At 46.6% G+C, this 18,872-nt stretch overlaps 1 protein-coding gene across 1 annotated transcript; it reads right to left on the bottom strand.

The window, feature by feature from the left end:
• Positions 1 to 1,355: 1,355 nt before the first annotated feature.
• LOC306943907 (uncharacterized protein) lies at positions 1,356 to 16,953 on the bottom strand (the record flags this gene model as incomplete). Its single annotated transcript, XM_079530438.1, has 18 exons — positions 16,785 to 16,953; positions 16,548 to 16,628; positions 16,412 to 16,465; positions 15,948 to 16,067; positions 15,728 to 15,856; positions 15,388 to 15,528; positions 15,184 to 15,277; positions 15,016 to 15,083; positions 14,810 to 14,899; positions 14,585 to 14,716; positions 13,835 to 13,885; positions 12,784 to 12,879; positions 12,561 to 12,617; positions 12,098 to 12,217; positions 11,531 to 11,584; positions 9,226 to 9,360; positions 1,565 to 9,064; positions 1,356 to 1,436 (listed from the first exon to the last, which is right to left on the bottom strand). The coding sequence occupies exons 1-18, from the start codon at positions 16,875 to 16,877 to the stop codon at positions 1,356 to 1,358; spliced, it is 9,096 nt and encodes a 3,031-aa protein (XP_079386564.1). The 5' UTR covers positions 16,878 to 16,953.
• Positions 16,954 to 18,872: the final 1,919 nt, after the last annotated feature.

Below are 18,872 nucleotides of genomic sequence, written 5' to 3'. Positions count from 1 at the left end.
TGACAGGCAATATGGGGAACAAACTGGCCAGATGTATGGAGAACCCGGATGACTGGGAGTGACGATGGAGACCTAGAGATCCCTTGGGTCTTCCGATTTGTTCCTCAGCTGTCGTTGAGCTTTACGGTGGCAGGCTGATGGACGGTTAATGGCTGGCTGTGATGTGATGTGACTGACAGGCTGTCGGGTGGGCTTGCTGGCATGTGACTGACTGGCGGATGGGTCGTTTGGGATGCTGATGGCTGGCTTGAAGTCAACACGCAGTATATGGCATTGTGATAACTGTAGTATGAGCCAGCGCATGGTGACAGGCAATATGGGGAACAAACTGGCCAGATGTATGGAGAACCCGGATGACTGGGAGTGACGATGGAGACCTAGAGATCCCTTGGGTCTTCCGATTTGTTCCTCAGCTGTCGTTGAGCTTTACGGTGGCAGGCTGATGGACGGTTAATGGCTGGCTGTGATGTGATGTGACTGACAGGCTGTCGGGTGGGCTTGCTGGCATGTGACTGACTGGCGGATGGGTCGTTTGGGATGCTGATGGCTGGCTTGAAGTCAACACGCAGTATACGGCATCGTGATAACTGTAGTATGAGCCAGCGCATGGTGACAGGCAATATGGGGAACAAACTGGCCAGATGTATGGAGAACCCGGATGACTGGGAGTGACGATGGAGACCTAGAGATCCCTTGGGTCTTCCGATTTGTTCCTCAGCTGTCGTTGAGCTTTACGGTGGCAGGCTGATGGACGGTTAATGGCTGGCTGTGATGTGATGTGACTGACAGGCTGTCGGGTGGGCTTGCTGGCATGTGACTGACTGGCGGATGGGTCGTTTGGGATGCTGATGGCTGGCTTGAAGTCAACACGCAGTATATGGCAGCGCATGGTGAAAGGCAATATGGGGAACAAACTGGCCAGATGTATGGAGAACCCGGATGACTGGGAGTGACGATGGAGACCTAGAGATCCCTTGGGTCTTCCGATTTGTTCCTCAGCTGTCGTTGAGCTTTACGGTGGCAGGCTGATGGACGGTTAATGGCTGGCTGTGATGTGATGTGACTGACAGGCTGTCGGGTGGGCTTGCTGGCATGTGACTGACTGGCGGATGGGTCGTTTGGGATGCTGATGGCTGGCTTGAAGTCAACACGCAGTATATGGCATTGTGATAACTGTAGTATGAGCCAGCGCATGGTGAAAGGCAATATGGGGAACAAACTGGCCAGATGTATGGAGAACCCGGATGACTGGGAGTGACGATGGAGACCTAGAGATCCCTTGGGTCTTCCGATTTGTTCCTCAGCTGTCGTTGAGCTTTACGGTGGCAGGCTGATGGACGGCTGATGGCTGGCTTTCATGTGACGGCTGTCGGTGGGCTTGCTGGCATGTGACTGACAGGCGAGGCGGATGGGTCATTTAGCATGCTGATGGCCGGCTTGAAGTCAACACGCAGTAGACGGCATCGTGATAACTGTAGTATGTGTGCAGTACACCCGACTGAAGGCAATACCCTGGTTGTGATATGTAGATGTGATCAATCAGGGTATTATTTTCGGTTGTTGCAGTGGAGATCAGCTGGCTGTAGCCTTTGGACTCAAACTCCTCCTTAACTAGTTTCCGGTCCGTCTTGAGCAGGTCCTCATTGAAGTCTCCACAGACAACAACAGGCTGGCAGTCCATCAAGGCCAAGGATTCCAAGAGGCGGCCAAGGTTGAGACAAAAGGCGCTTTTCCTGTATTTGGGGGGTCTGTAGACAGTGGCTATGAGCGCTTTGACTGGGGCCTCAACTCTGACGACTGCAAACTCGAGATCGGTGACATTGTGAACGGCCCTCCGGGCGTCTGCTAGAAGACTACTTCTGTAGTAGACCGCGACTCCACCTCCCCTTTCTGTAGCAATGTCCTTAGTGTTGGTGTACGACACGTGTCTGTTGCGTGCAAACACATGGTATCCCTCCAGCTCGATGCCAGGGGGAACGGAGGATCCAGTCAAATGGGTCTCTGTCATGCACAACACATCGGCGTGTCTGAATTCGTGGTGCGCTTTCACGTCCCCAATGTGCGACATTAGCCCCTGTGCGTTGTGATGCACGATGGTCAACGTCGGGCCGATGTTGTCTGCTGACTTGACAAAGTGCAACAGTGGTCTCGTCATTTGGAACGAAGCACGAGTCATGCTCTCCATTGCCGCCTTTATGTCTGGGTTGGCATAAATCTTCTTCTCGTTGAAGTCTGTGATTTTGAGCCCTTGAAGGGAGGTTGTTCGGCTCAGGGCGACATAGGCCATTCCGGGTTGAAAGATGTGCTTCAGAGACACCACTGCATAATCCATGGTCATGCCTTGCACTTTGTGGGCTGTACACCCAAAGGCAAGTTTGATGGGAAACTGCCGTCGCACCACCGTTGATTTGGTCAGTCTCTCCTCAAACCTTTCGATGTACACCAGGTCATCAGTTGGCCCTTGAATCTTCCTGCGGAACGTCCGACCTGCCGTGGGATTGTCCAGTTGGAGGCCAAGCAAATCCACAACGGTCTGCCCGTTTGCAGTGGTTGTGACAATGTTGGCTATTGTTCCAAAGGTCCCGTTTACCATCCCATCTTCAACGTCTAGATTCCTGATGACCATGACTCGCGCTCCTTCAGCAGCTTGGAAGGTTGACGGCAACTCCCTCGAGTTGCCTCTGAAGGGACAGACCAGCGGCGTCATGTCTTCGGAGTTTCCGTACTTCCGATAATCTTGAGCTTGAATCGTGGAAATCTGGGTGCCGAGCTCGGTGATGACCACATCGTTGTGGGCATCGACCTCCTTGTTTGTCGCAAAGATATGAAGGACATCACGTGGGCAGTCTTTGCTTTCAGCCACAGCCTGTGCGAGCAGACAACTGTCGTGGGCACTCAGAGCGTCCGCCTTCCCCTTTACTCTCAGCCTGTTCAAGAGTTCGGCGAAAATGAGATCATCTTTCTGACGCATGATCTCGGTAAGGTCGACCATCTGAAAATCTGCCCAGACACCTGGCACAGCCTCGTTGACAATGCAGAGCGCTTTGCTATTACCAACGGGTGGCAGCTGGTAGAAGTCTCCAACTGCGAGGACAGACATGCCACCAAAGGGTTTCCTGTTGCCCTTGATCTGCTGCAATCGCAAGTTGACAAAGTTAAAGAGCTCCTGGGAGACCATGGATATCTCATCAATGATCAAGATCTCGGCGTGGGCCAATACCCCTCTCACGTCGTCCAGTGCATTTCCAAGTGAAACATACTGTTCCTTCAAACTTCTCGGCAGCTTCAGCAAGGAGTGCAGGGTTCGTCCATTGATGTTGAAAGCCGCAGTGCCGGTAAACGCTGACAGCAGCACCAAGGGCTGGGTCATGTCTGCTTCGTTGCGATAACTGGGCAGTTGGCGGAGAATCTTGGTACCCTCCTGATAAATGCACTTGATGACATGGGATTTGCCACAGCCAGCACCCCCAGAGATGAAATAAAGAAAGGGCTCAGGGTCGTCACGCAAGACGCGCTTCAAACACCATTGACGCACGGTGTAGAAGATGGACGCTTGCGTTTCGTTGAGGCTCCGGTACATGCTCCTGACATAGTCCGGGCTCAATTCGGGAGCATCGATCACTGGCATCGCTTTACTGGCGTCGGGATGGACTTGGTATTCGGGAACCTCGTCTCGCTCTTGTCGCTCGTGGGGATCGCTGGGTTTCCGAAGGCTGATGCACTCCAAACGGTCGACCTCGACCTCTGGCGCAAAAGTGTTCCACGCATTGAAAACTGCTCCTTCTTCCGCAAGCGTGTCCAGTACCTGATCCACAATTCTCCCCCGCCCTTCATATAAGTCCTTGTTCTTATCCACAATCTCCTTCACACGGACGCGGAATCCAATCCTTGTCCTGGCAAGATCATGTTCGTAGAACTGCTCATACGTGGTATGGGTCTCGCCTTTCAGTTCCCTGTCTGCTCTGTGTGGAAAGTACAGTTTCAGCATCCCTCTGTAGTACTTCTCCTTGTTTTTCTGCTCGGAGAATCGAGTGAAGCGAATAACGGCGACTCTTTCAAGGTTGGTCCTTTTCTGAACATACCCCATGTCGTTCTGCAGGGGCAGTGCATTCTGCAATTTGCTTGTGCTGGCCAGAACCCTGTATTCGGACGCAAACTCAGCAAGACACATGTATTCGAACTCCGGCTCGTCTGGTCTGTTCAAGTACTTCTCGGGAATGCCTGACATCCACACATCTTCTGCGTCTGGGTCCATCTCCTTCAGTTTACTCATGGGCTGACTCATTCTCAGGCCATCCTCATCAGTCTGTAGGAAAATGACCTGACGCGTGCACTTTTTAAGCGGGAGACTGCATACACGCGCGACAGACTCCTGAGCGCTGACCTCTCTGTGCTGAACGTATGTGTGCATGATGTGCTTCATTTCATCCATTTCTTTGGCGTCCGGATTAGACTTGCGCGCGTCCGCAACGACTGCGCTGAGGAGCTCGGACATCTCGTGTTCCGGTTTCGCCACGTAAGCCATCATGTACTGGGCACAAGATGCATCGTCTAGTATATACTGGATGTCCATGTTGGCGTCCCACACTCGCAGCAGATGGGGATTGTACGCATTTATCCAGCACTCATCAGGATGACGCCTCAGGTGAACTTGCGGTACAGTGCTAAGGTCAAAGACAAATTGCAGATACCGCCCCCGAGTAAGGTTGCATTTCTTGAGCAGTTCTGGCAAATCCCTGAATGAGGCTTCAGGGTCATTGAGCATGTCTCTCAGTGGTGCCAGCTTTTCCTTGGCCTCCTTTTGTTTCAATGTCTCTTTCCGCGAGCCTTTTCGCCTTTTGCCTTTAGCTTTCTGGCCACTGCCGCTGTTGTCTTTCTGACCGTCATCGTCATCATCTGAGGACAGGAGACGAGGAAGTGCGATGATAGTTTCGTCCATGGGTAGTTTGGGGAACCCAAATCGACAAGTCACATTTCCTTTCTTGCATGACCTGGAGTGGTTCCGGCTGTGAACTTGAACTTCAGACACGATTTTGTGGAGCTCGGGGTCTGCATACTGGTCAGGCATCCTGCAACTGACGTACTTGTTTATGAAGTCGTCAACACCAGGATCCTCAGCATCTGGTGCATTCTTGACCCAAACCATCATGTGTATGTGGGGGCTACCACGAGCCTGGAACTCCACGCGATAGAAGTAATCCTCCACTTTACCGACTGGATGTGCAGGCGACAGCAAAAAAGCGACGGCTGCGTCCACTCTCTTTTCAAACAATCGCATGAGAGTGACAGGGTTGCTCCGGAGAATGTCGCATTTTGCAACCCAGTCTAGCTCTGAGAAGTCCCCTTGTTCACCTTGTTGTGCTTTGATGGCCTTAATGACTTCTGGCCACCTCATCTCCGCGGCACTCAATGTGATGAACCAGTTGGGCTTTCCGAGCTGTCTGCACATAGCGTGGAGATCTTTAAGCGCTCTGCTCCAGAACGCCGGAGTGCCTCTGAGGGGCTGCATGAAGCGCGTCGCATCCCTGTTACGGACGAGCTTCACTACCTCGTTTTTGTCCTGAAGCATTTTGTTTGACAGCGTTCTTCCGTCCCTGGTATATCTTTTCCCCTTCCGCGTCTGGATGGACATGCTGTTGGTAGCCTGCTGCGTTTCTGTCACAAACTGCGCAAAGAAGAGGTAGGTTTGGTCGGTGGCAAAGCGGGTATCGACAGAAAGGAGCCTCGCATTGAAGTACCTACTTGGGGACAATTTGATGTCTCTGACCTCATCTAATGTATTCTCTCCGGTTGAGAACTGCACGGGAAAGGCCATGCTTTCAAGCTTGGGGACGGTGAAAATACCCACAGGTCTGTTTCCTTGGGCTGGAGCGATGCTGAATACCCCCTCACCGTACGATAGGATTTCCTGTGCGATGTCAGGAGGCTGCATGCAAGAGTCAAAGATCAGACCGGGTCTAAGTTCCTCCTGTTCGCTAGACTGCTGTTCGCTAGACTGCTGTTCGCTAGACGGCTGTTCACCTGTTGTGTCAGCAACAGGTGACACAGCCTCTTGCGCATCTTCCTCATCGACTGACAGTTCATCCTGGAGGCGGTCAAACGTGGCATTATCATTAATGACTATGTCACGGTATTCCGGATGAGTCACTTTCAGTTTCCTCAGTGCCGCCAGCACATCTGTCATGTTCACCGTGTGGAAGTGCTGATATCCCTTGTACTTGATGTTCCGCTTCAGCTTAACCTGCAACAGCTGGTCTTCATGTCTGGACCTCGGCAGAGCATTAACCGTGGCTTCCACTTCCGACGGTACACACACAACTGGACCATGCACTGCCCTTTGCCGTCCTTTCGGCAACGAAATAATTTTAGCAAAGGGTATGTACTTTGCGATTAGCTGCCTTTCCAGGTAATTCAACAGTTGCAGCTCTAGGGGAATGGGTGCTGGTTCCAGCTTATTAGCAGCTGCTATGCATGGCATCCTCCCTTTTGTTAGGTTGTCGTCACAGCTGTAGCAGATATACTCCTGTTTTCTCTCATTTGCAACGTCACACGGGGCTGAGCATTCACAGTCACATATGTGCACATACTTGGCTGTCAAGCAAGCAGTTACCAGGTGTGGGTTTAATTTGAGGTACTTTGCCCTGTTGCACCATAGGACCTGATTGCCGAACAAAACTCTGTGGCACACCGTACACACAAATGTGGGCCCTAATTTAATCCGTTCTCGGAATTTCGACATGTGAACTTTCATAAGAGCTTCCATTTCACGTAGAGACTGGCGGTTTGCAATATGTATGGATTTCCTCTTTAGTCTCATAGCACACTGCAACTTGTGGTGGATACGGAGTATAGTATCTGCTGCGAGTCTCTCCATCTTGTTCTTGGTGCACAGTTGTATATGGCGCCGCCTGAATTCAGCTTCATTGTGATATCTTTGATGGTGCTTCTGTTTGTGTGATTCACGGAAAACAGCATCGGTGCTCCATCTGTTGTTCTGCTTCTTTTTGCGTGATTCACGGAAAACCGCATCGGTGCTCCATCTGTTGTTCTGCTTCCGTTTGCGTGATTCACGGAAAACAGCATCGGTGCTCCATCTGTTGTTCTGCTTCTTTTTGTGTGATTCACGGAAAACAGCATCGGTGCGCCATCTATTTGTCTGCTTCTGCTGCCGTTTTTCACGAAAATCAGCATCAGTGTTCCATCTCTTTTTCCAATAGTTTTTCATGAAGGCTTTATGTGTTTCACGGAATCCAGCATCAGTGAGCCAGCGTGTGGTCCTGGATTCATTCTTGTACTCATGTTGTTTCTGCACAAGTTTCCGCTGATTCTTTATTCGCCTTTCTTTATTTAGTTTGTAAAGATGATATGCTGGAGTCTCACTGGAGCCGTGGTCAAAGAAGGGCACACTGTGAGGTGGTGCCGCTGGTGCCTCACTGGAGCCGTGGTCAAGGGAGGGCACACTGTGAGGTGGTGCCACTGGTGTCTGGTCAATTTCAAAGACAACAGGCAAGAGCTCATATGACGCATGAGTAGGACGGCCTTTGAGGACCAGGCGCAAGTGGCAGGCCAAGTCAGTCACGTTTTGGAAAGTCAACATAATTGCTTTTCCTCCAGATATTGGCATACCCCAGTCATTTCTTGAGTGTGAATCAAACAATCCGTAGCGTCCTGATCTGTCCCGAAACACTGCAAAGCATTCAGGATGAACCATCAACACTGCATGGGTGAGATCATTTGACAGGCACTGCAGCTGTTTGGCAAGGGAGTAATTCTTTCCTTTTGTTTTGTTCAAGGGACCAACTTTCAGGTCTGACATGTCCATGCGAACGGTGTAAACACTGTTCTCGCCGAAGACCCGATTTGGCAACTGCTCCATGGTCAAGAGATCTGACTGATGCGTATTGTCCAAATGCAGATGCTGTATTGTGTCTTCGTAGAGAACATCTCCCTGGACAAGCACTTTGTCAAGGCAGGCCGTGTCAAAACCAACTCCCTCATTGTGGTAGGCAAGAAAGGTGAGAGCCATGCAGGTGCACTGAGTGTTTGACCTCTCTGACTCAGGATTGGTGCGTATGTCACCTTGACACATAGTGGCACTCACCAATTGTGGTGCTCGCTGCAGACCCTGCTTTGCATGCCACCTGTTGCTCCGCACTGTTGGTACTGCTGCTCTAATTGTCACATGTGTTGACGGTGCAGGAGTCTTGCTGGAGACATGGTCGATTGCTGCAGTAGCTGGTGTGCTTGTCACACTTGTTGACGTTGCAGTAATCTCGCTGGAGCCATGGTCGATTGTTGCAGGAGCTTGCGCACGTGTCACATTTGTTGACGGTCCAGGAGCGTCGCTGGAGTGATGGTCAAATGAAACAGGCACAAACTCATACCGCGCTAAAGGAGAACGCTCTTTGAAAAGCATGTCAAAGTGGCGGACCAAACCACTCAGATCTTGGAACGTCAGTAGAATAGCTTTTCCTTCAGGCATCGGCAAACCTGTCGCAGATCTCGAATGGGAGTCAAAAACGCCATAACGTCCTGATGTGTCACGGAACACTGCAAAGCATTCGGGACTTACAATCAGGAAAGCACGGGTGACCTCTTGCGACAGGCACTTCAGTTCCTGCTCCAGAAACAGCATATCCTTAGGTATGTTAGTGTGGTGTTTGGCTGATGGGTTCACATAACCAACTTTCACATACCACATATTGACACTGTAGAAATTGCTCTCAACGACAACCTGTTTTGGCATCTCCTCTATGGTCAGATTCCTGAACGTAAGCTTTGCTTCATGGTTTTCCACAAAAAGGTGGCGTATATTGTCTTTGTAGAGATCATCTCCCTGATAAAGCACTTTGTCAAGGGAGGATGTGTCGAAACGCACTCCATCAGTGTGGAAAGCCAGAAAGGTGAGCGCCATGCAGGTGCACTGACTGTTCAACTTGCCTAGCCAAGGCTTATAGGGGTTGATGTAGGTTATGTCCGCTTGACAGATGCTTGCCCTCACTGACTGCACAGGCTGCTGACTCTGCCTCACCGCACTCTTCTCCCGACGTTCAACAGGGGACATCTGATGTAAGCAAGAGCACACAAACCGTTTCATCACCATTTGACATAGCGCCTCTTGGACAGTATAAACATTCTTAGATTTTACCAATTTATCTGGGTCAGAAAGGGAGAGAAACTTTTTAAAACGCTTCAATGTCAACATAAACATTGCATCCAAATTACCTCGCTGCCACATGGAATAGCTGGGCGACCCACATAGCTGGAAACATGGGATCGGACGGCAGCATCCATCGCATCTGAGAAGTCACGGGGAAAAGACACAGGATCTGGTCGGATGGAACACTCAGCCAAGTCCACCTGTGGAGCAAAGTACGTCAAATCATACACATCAATGATAATGGTAATATAATATTGGCTGCATGTTAGCATGCATGTTAGCATGTTGACATGCTAATTCTAACATGCTGATGCTAACATGCTAATGCTAACATGCTAAGGCAAAAATTATAATGCTAACATGCTAACATGATAATGCTAACATGTGCTAATGTGCTAACATGCTAATGTTAACATGCTAATGCTAACATGCTAGTGCTAACATGCCAATGCTAACATACTAACATTACCATGCAAACATGCTAATGCTAACATGCTAACATGCTAGCATGCTAATGCTAACATACTATCTAACATGCTAACATGGTAACATGCTAGTGCTAACATGCTAGTGCTATCATGCTAACATGCTAGTGCTATCATGCTAACATGCTAATGCTAACATGCTAATGCCAACATGCTAGCATGATAATGCTAACATAATAATGCTAACATGCTAATGCTAGCATGCATGATAACATGCTAGTGCTAACATGCATGCTAACATGCTAATGCTAGCATGCATGATAACATGCTAGTGCTAACATGCTAGTGCTAACATGCTAATGATAACGTGCATGATAACATGCTAGTGCTAACATGCTAATGCTAACATGCTAATGCTAACATGCTAACAAGCTAATGCTAACATGCTAACATGCTAATGCTAACATGTACTAATGTGCTAACATGCTAATGCCAACATGCTAACATGATAATGCTAACATAATAATGCTAACATGCTAATGCTAACATGCTAGTGCTAACATGCTAGTGCTAGTGCTAACATGCTAATGATAACGTGCATGATAACATGCTAGTGCTAACATGCTAATGATAACGTGCATGATAACATGCTAGTGCTAACATGCTAGTGCTAACATGCTAATGCTAACATGCTAATGCTAACATGCTAATGCTAAATGCTAATGCTAACATGCGTTAATGTGCTAACATGCTAATGCTAACATGTGCTAACGTGCTAATGCTAACATGCTAACATGCTAATGCTATCCTGCTAATGCTAACATGCTAGTGCTAGCATGCTAACATGCTAGTGCTATCATGCTAACATGCTAATGCTAACATGCTAATGCCAACATGCTAGCATGATAATGCTAACATAATAATGCTAACATGCTAATGCCAACATGCTAATGCCAACATGCTAATGCCAACATGCTAATGCCAACATGCTAATGCCAACATGCTAATGCCAACATGCTAGCATGATAATGCTAACATAATAATGCTAACATGCTAATGCTAACATGCTAACATGCTAGCATGATAATGCTAACATAATAATGCTAACATAATAATGCTAACATGCTAGTGCTAACATGCTAACAAGCTAATGCTAACATGCTAGTGCTAACATGCTAACATGCTAACATGTGCTAACATGCTAATGCTAACATGTGCTAACGTGCTAATGTTAACATGCTAACATGCTAATGCTAACATGCTAACATGCTAACAAGCTAATGCTAACATGTTAACATGCTAATGCTAACATGTGCTAATGTGCTAACATGCTAATGCTAACATGTGCTAACGTGCTAATGCTAACATGCTAACATGCTAACATGCTAGTGCCAACATGCTAATGCTAACATGCCAATGCTAACATGCTAACATGCTAACAAGCTAATGTGCCAACATGTGCTAATGTGCCAACATGTTAATGCTAACATGCTAATGCTAACATCCCAACATGCTAGCATGCTAGCATTCTAACATGAAGACAGAGGGGGCGGGGCTTAAGCAAAAAGTACAGCTCATTCCCATTGGTGGTTATAGCTGTGTAAAGGCCAGCCAATAGGAATACAGAGGGGGCGGGGCTTAAGCAAGTACAGCTCCGTTCCTATTGGTGGTCTACATCTATGGACCAAATTGCGAGCCTGTAGCATGTTGCAAACCAAAGTTATGGCTCTGTAAAGGCCGGCCAATAGGAAGACAGAGTGCGTGCATGTGTATGTGTGTGCGTGTGCGCGCGTGTGTGAGAGGTGGTCAACTTGACCTTGAATCATTAACAAAGTATAATTTTCACCTGGGCTACTCTATGCAAACGCAACAACTGATTAGAGTGCCACTCACTTCAGACAAGTGTGATTTTGTTTTTACATAACTATGATAAAACATGACAAACCTGCTGCTCCCGAACGAGCCCCCTTGTAGTAGACTGCACACTAGGCTGGCTCGTCTGTAATGAGAAATAAGACATGCAGTTTGATGTATAAAAGTAAATAACTAAATAAAAATATATGTTGTTCAGACATACTAACAGAACGACAGGCATTAGTCCCACAACATGCGTTGTCGATTGCAACTAACCCGTGGCTACTGACATGCGTGGTAGGTAAAAACTAACATGTATCAGGTTAAAAATGTGTCTGCACCTTTGTTAAATTGACACGCACACACTCCTCTCTCTCTCCCTAATTAATTAGTCTCATGTCCTGCAGCTGCGTCTAGTTTCTCCTGGCGGATCCTGCCGGGAGCTGCCTATGCCATAGAAAGCATAGATGAGTTCCAGTCTAGGTTAAAACTAACCCGTGGCCCCCGACATGCGTGGCAGGTTCAAACTAACCCGTGGCTTCCTGTGAGGTTAGGTTTAGGGGTTGGGGTAGGGTCGTCAGACTTATGCCTGTCGGGCTGTTAGTACGTCGGACCAAACACATGCAACCGTCACAGTTACAGGTTACAAACTCCTTACTGTGGCAACAGGTGAACGAGCTGGTCTGCTGATCTGACGGCTGACAATAACTCTCGGAGACACGCTTCTGACGGGCAGTGGTGTCACTGGAGAGGTGGAGGGCGATGGCCTACGACTGACCTGTAATACAAACGGAGCTAATGATGCAGGTGTAGTTTCAGACTCATTTAGCATTTGCAGATTGTGGAATAGTTGTAATACACATACACATAATACATACACATACACATAATAGTTGTAATACACGACACTAGCTAAAAAGCAACACAACCATTGAAGACAAAAGTGAGGACGCATATTGTGATTGGCCATAATGACATGATGAATGATGATGGATGATTAGAGCGCCCTTCACTTCACAGAAGTGAGATTTTGTGTTTGTTGAACTATGATACAACAATGATAAAACATGACTGTGGCTAAAACTAAACAGTGTCGGAGTTACAGGTTACAAACTCCTTACCGTGGCAACGGGTGAATGAGGCACTCTCACCTCGCGGTGTGATGTCCTAGGACTGACCTGTGTATACAAACAGAGCTAATGATGCATAGTCAAACATTGTCCAATACATTTATAATGTCAAACAGTGGACACTGCAAACCCTGTGTGTACCTTTTACTTATTTAGATGAGTGTACATTAAAACACAAAGACGCAAAACAATGTAAACTTTTCAATGAAATTACCTTTCCACCTGATGGAGCAGCCACATTCATTGCATCCAAGATGCTAGGGCTAAACCAGACAGGGTTGAGTGGGATGGAACTCTCTGGCAAGTCCACCTGTGGATGAAAAGAGAAAGGAAATGTGACCATGCATTAAATCATACACCGCAATAATACTGTTGTCAAATGGAAACCTTCTATGTCAAAGAAAACCTATTTCTGAATACATGGAAATCTGTGTTGCAACAGGTCCAACGTAGTGGTTGTCACAACCTATTTCTAATACACTCCATTGGTTAACCCATTTTGGGGAGGAACCCCTTTTGGTGTTAGCATTATGTTATGCTTTAGCTATTGAAAAATAGCAGCTCTACAAGCTCATAGCGCTATGAGCTTGTAGGTCTGCTATTTTTGGAAAATCGAAGAACGACTTTTTCAGAAAACTGTCAGGATGTAGAAGACACTTTTAGAATCTGATCTCAGGTCACAATGGGTTAAACACATGCATACAGGGATTAAAGCAAGGTTGGTGTGATATGGCCTGTTGCACATTGGCACATTGTCAACCCAAGCGTTTCAATTCCATGGTGGCTTGCAACTACATGTGTCTACTTGCAATCATTTGGTTGCAAGGCGTTGCCTGGCGACCCATTGGTGTGGTTTGGAGTTTAGGATTAGATCAACCCTCCAGCCTTTAATTAAACACTAGACTACATCTGTGTAACATTTGTGCTTTGGCTATTCAAAAATAGCAGATCTACAAGCTCATATTGTCTTACATCTGTGACACCGTACGAGCTTGCAGCTCTTTTCCCACTCATCTCAACTGGTTATAGTACCGAGTCGTACATATCAAGGCAGGAATCACACCTGCTTTAATGAGGTACTGTGGTCAGGTATTGTTGATCAATGTTAAGATAAGGAAACCTTTGGAACATTCAGTACGTAAGTAAGTGTGTACTGCCAACACAGGCAGATACAGTATTGTTCATCATGGGGTGTGCCCACTGAACTGGGCAGGTCTTCCCCACCATAAAACAATACAGGGTTTCAGTGGTTAAAGATGACAAACCTGCTGCTGCTGCTGCTGCTGCTGCGACCAAGGAACGGTAGGCTGGTTGGTCTGAAAGGAGAAATGCAGGTTGATGAGCACAAAGTAAACTAGAACTGCACTCTGTCGAGTGCCTACTTGCTTGTTGCACACAAGTAAGTGCGCAAGCAGAGCGCAAGTACTGTCGACCGCTGGTGACTTATATGTCGATCAGTGTCGGGTGGATTAAAGGAAATGCCTCTATGTATATGTAATTTGTAAGTTGATTAGCGTTATACTGTGGTTACTTGCCCCGTTTGATGCGTATGTATCGTAGCAGCATATGACGTCAGGGTATAACTAGCTCTCAATGATGACGTAATAAAGATGTGGATTAAAGGACCCAATGCCAGGGTGTAATTGGTTTTTGATGTTGACGATATGTTTTAGTGTCGGGAGGATTAAAGGTAATGCCCCTATGTATACATGTATGTAATCTGACACCACTGCCATATCAAGCACAAGTAGTCATTACGTCATACGCTGGCACGGCGCATACATATCAAATGGCGACATACGCATCGAAGCACTGGACTAAAACTATTACTTGTGCGCTCTGCTTGTGCAAGTAACTAATATGATAACAGAGTATCCCTTGTCACAAACCAATAAGGGGCAGCAGTGACTCAGGGATACAGTAGCTAGTTAATGTCAAAGTGTCCTTGAGCAAGACTCTGAAATGCTCCATTTACGATATTTACCATGAAGCAGTGACACGATTCGACTACTTACAGCAGCAGCTGAGCGGGGTACGTGCACTTCTTTGCTGACAAGAGACCTGGGATACACGCTTCTGACAGGTGCTGGTGGCAACACAGCTACAGACTTGCGTTGTGGGCAAGGTGATGTCCTCCTAGCACTGGCCTGTGCATAGAAACAGAGGAAAACGTTTACAGGCTGGAAAATAGGAACTCCGCCATCTTAGATTTTACTCATTCAGATTTAAAATGCTCGGACCTGGTCTGCTCTCAGCTGCAGTTGTTCGTGAACAGCAGACGACAGCAGCTGTGCAAGGATTGGCATACCACCGTCATCGCTCAAGTGTACCTGACAGACATAAGACACATTCAGATAAATATTTCAATTACCCTCTATCTGATATGAATTTTTGCATTCATATGATCGGCAAATAATGCAGATTCTCCACATGACATTCCACTTACGTTGTCTCTGCACCACAAGTCCAGTTGTGTGAGCGGGAATGCCTCTACTGCACTGATGTAACGGACACCTTTTAAATAAAATAAACATGATGTAGTAATCATAATACAGTATTGCATGGATCAGCGTAAACAGACATAAGCGGTTGGGTATGCATTCTTATTATTTACCGCAGAAGGCCGCCGTGCGCTGGAATTCCTGACGCAAACACATTTCCTGTTCAACGTCCACATTCAGACGGGGAGGGAAGTCCAGAACACAGACCTGATAAAAAAAAAAAAAGGCTTCTTCCTAAAAAACTACACCTTTGAGGCATTACAGTACATACTGAAACATAAAAAAATAGAAAGATAAATGACTAAGAATTAACTTACATTGTCCCAGCGAGCAAGTGCGGTGACCAAGAGCTTTCGAAATTCCTCCCCCGCTTGTGAGAACGTTTTACCAGCAATGTCGTTGCTGGTTGCGAGAATGCAAACGACATCCGGAATGTGTGGAATCTTAGCGGATTTCACCTGTGGTGGAAGAAATCATAGAACATTGTGGTATTTATTAATTGAATGTAGCCTACGGAACTTGATTAACCCCTGATTATCACCTGTTCTTCCATGACAAACTCATTACAGACTGCCGACTCATGCAAACCAATTTCAAACATGCCGAATGTGTATCAGTCAACTATAGAATAGAGATATTGAGAATGCTATAACACACCTCAGCCTCCAGGTGCTTTGCCCTCGCACCAGGGAAGGACATGATGCCAAAGCATATGTCACTGTCTGGCATGGTCACGTATCCATCTACGATGGCTCGCAGATGTGAGTCACCAACAAGAAGTGCAAACTTTCAACAAAGGAAAAACAAAATCAATGTTTCATTGTGTCAACATTCACATTTACTCATCAAGACTTAACACATGAGCAAAGAAAGATACCTTCTTCTTTGACAACTCGGCTGGGATACGAGACTTGGCCTGTTTTCCCGCGTGCACGTGGGACTCTGGCCAATGCTGCTTTGCTGTGTTATGCCGCCTGCCTGTACCAGTGACCTGTAGCTAAAAATGTTATGGAAACAACAAAGTATGAAATCAATGCAGCACAATGCATATATTTCAATATCGATACATTCATATCGCATTGTTCTACAGCCAAAACAATAGCCCAACATATTTGATTACCCCAAATCACATTGTTGGTATAGAATTGTGGCTCATTATACACAAAATGTGTGCGTGTGTGTGTGTCTGACACACACACACACACACACACACACACACACACACACACACACACACACACACACACACACACACACACACACACACACACACACACACACACACACACACACACACACACACACAGACAATTGTGGAAAAATATACTATATATTATATACCTGTTCAGCCATGGTATCCTGTCTGGCTAGGGCAGAGAGGTTCAGCTTGGCCATCTGTGTGATTACAGATCAAGTTAGTCAACAGAAGATTTGCATTACAGTACAATCCCCACAGAAGTCAGTGCATTGATTGTACCTTCTGCGCCGGTGACGAACACGGTGAAGTCTTCCCCACATCCCCCCGCAGAACAGCTGGCGCAGGTGGTGACTTAGCCTTCTAAGAAATAAGACCAATAGAACTCAGGCATGAAGTGACAAGACAGAGAAATTAGATCATATAAGACCTTAATTGAACCCACAGGGGAAATTGTAGTTATGCACCCAACGTGGTTAGTGAAAGACTACATCTCACTGAGACGTGCTCAATACATACCTGACCAGGGGATGTGCCGAGCTGTGCTACTCGCTTCTCCTGCTTCTCCACTTCTCGCTGGCGAGCAGCCCTCTGACGCTTGGTACGCGGCATGCCGTCAGATTCTGCTTCCTGTTGGAAAGAGAGAAACAGACAGACAGACAGACAGACAGAGAGACAGGGGGAGAGAGAAAGAGAGAGAGACAGACAGACAGACAGACAGACAGACAGACAGACAGACAGTGTGTGTGTGTGTGTGTGTGTGTGTGTGTGTGTGTGTGTGTGTGTGTGTGTGTGTGTGTGTGTGTGTGTGTGTGTGTGTGTGTGTGTGTGTGTGAGTGAGTGAGTGAGTGAGTGGCCGAGTGAGTGAGAGACTGAGTGAGTGAGTGAGTGAGTGAGTGAGTGAGTGAGTGAGTGAGTGAGTGAGTGAGTTACCGCACACCACCACAGCAGCTGCAGGAGGAAGGAAACCAAACCAAACATTAAAATATTGCATTAATTAAGCAGTCTGCCACACTGCCAAGTCTCAATAAAGTTATTGTGTTTTCAGAATGTTTTATGTTTTACTACATACTATACAAGAAAGGGGCTTTTCGCCTGTATGAGTCATCATGTGTGATTGTATGACTTGTGCTAACAAAGCCTTTACTACAAACACTACAAGAAAAGGGCTTTTCCCCTGTCTGAGTCACTGTGTGACTCTTCAGCTCTTGCTTTAAATCTAAAATCTTTGCCACACAGTGTACAGCTTAAACTTGTATTTGTTTCTGTGTGACCCCTAATGAAGTGAGTGGAGTGTGTGGTTATACCATTGTACATAGTTATACCATTGCTGAACATAGTTTAAATATGTACCTGAGGGGGTACATATTGTACCTTTAGAATAGTGGTGCTGCAACCGATCCGATATTATATCGCACACGTACAGAGCACAGCACAGCACAGTAACTATAACAATACATGTAGCCTATACTTGCACCGCTCATTTCACACAGGTGTGATTTTTCTACTCAGTCAACCTGTCTTGAAACGTAAAAACCACCAAGGGAGGTTTTAAAAGAAGAACAGAAATGTGAAAATAGCAGATAACCCATGTAGAGCTAAGGCCGATTTAAAAGCATATGTCACTGTCTGGCGCCCTACCAGGAGCAAAGATTTAGCCAGATCAGTGTAGTGTCTCAGTAAACTATAGGATCATAGAATGCAGAGAGACAGTAAACTATAGGATCATAGAATGCAGAGAGACAGTAAACTATAGGATCATAGAATGCAGAGAGACAGTTTAGCGTCTCAGTAAACTATAGGATCATAGAATGCAGAGAGACAGTGTAGCGTCTCAGTAAACTATAGGATCATAGAATGCAGAGACAGTGTAGTGTCTCAGTAAACTATTCAGTATTTTAGCTGTGACGTGAGCGCCCCCTCCTGAGATACTTCCGGGTCCTACTTTTGTGTCCCCATAGAGTTATACTGTGACGCTCCGTCGGACTAAATCTGAGACGAAAACAACCACGAAAGTCTCATTTTACCGCTTTCCTCGCAACAACAAAGCTGCGCTGCTCTCCCAAATCTGGCTGTGACAGGCCGTCTGCCCCACACGGAATACTATCGCCATTTTATTTCATTGTGTCAACTAAATCCTCATTAATGCAAACTAGATTCAACATACTCAAGCCTGCAAACATTCTAAATATGCCCCCGAAATATTTTACTGAGCAAATGGACTGTTACCACCTTCAATAATAATGATAATAATAGTCTTTATTGTCTCCACATCATATTTTTTTTTGTCATGGAAACTTGTACAAAACATTAATAATTCTACTCGAGTTGGAAGCATTAAGACCCATTTTAACCCTCAATGGCTTCCTTTCTGAAAAAGATTCACGCATTTAGATATTCTATTTACAATGAGATGCGGACGGGAGCTGGTGCCACTTGGACCCGGACGTAACGTAGCACTACAAAATGACGTCGGACTTAAATACTGAATAGGATCATAGCATGCAGAGAGACAGTAAACTATAGGATCATAGAATGCAGAGAGACAGTAAACTATAGGATCATAGAATGCAGAGAGACAGTGTAGCGTCTCAGTACACACACACA

The sequence above is a fragment of the Electrona antarctica genome, assembly GCF_951216825.1.
Source record: "Electrona antarctica genome assembly, chromosome: 2".
Classification (NCBI taxonomy): Eukaryota; Metazoa; Chordata; class Actinopteri; order Myctophiformes; family Myctophidae; genus Electrona; species Electrona antarctica.
Note: the sequence above shows the minus strand (reverse complement) of the source record. Positions and strands in the feature narration are given on the sequence as shown.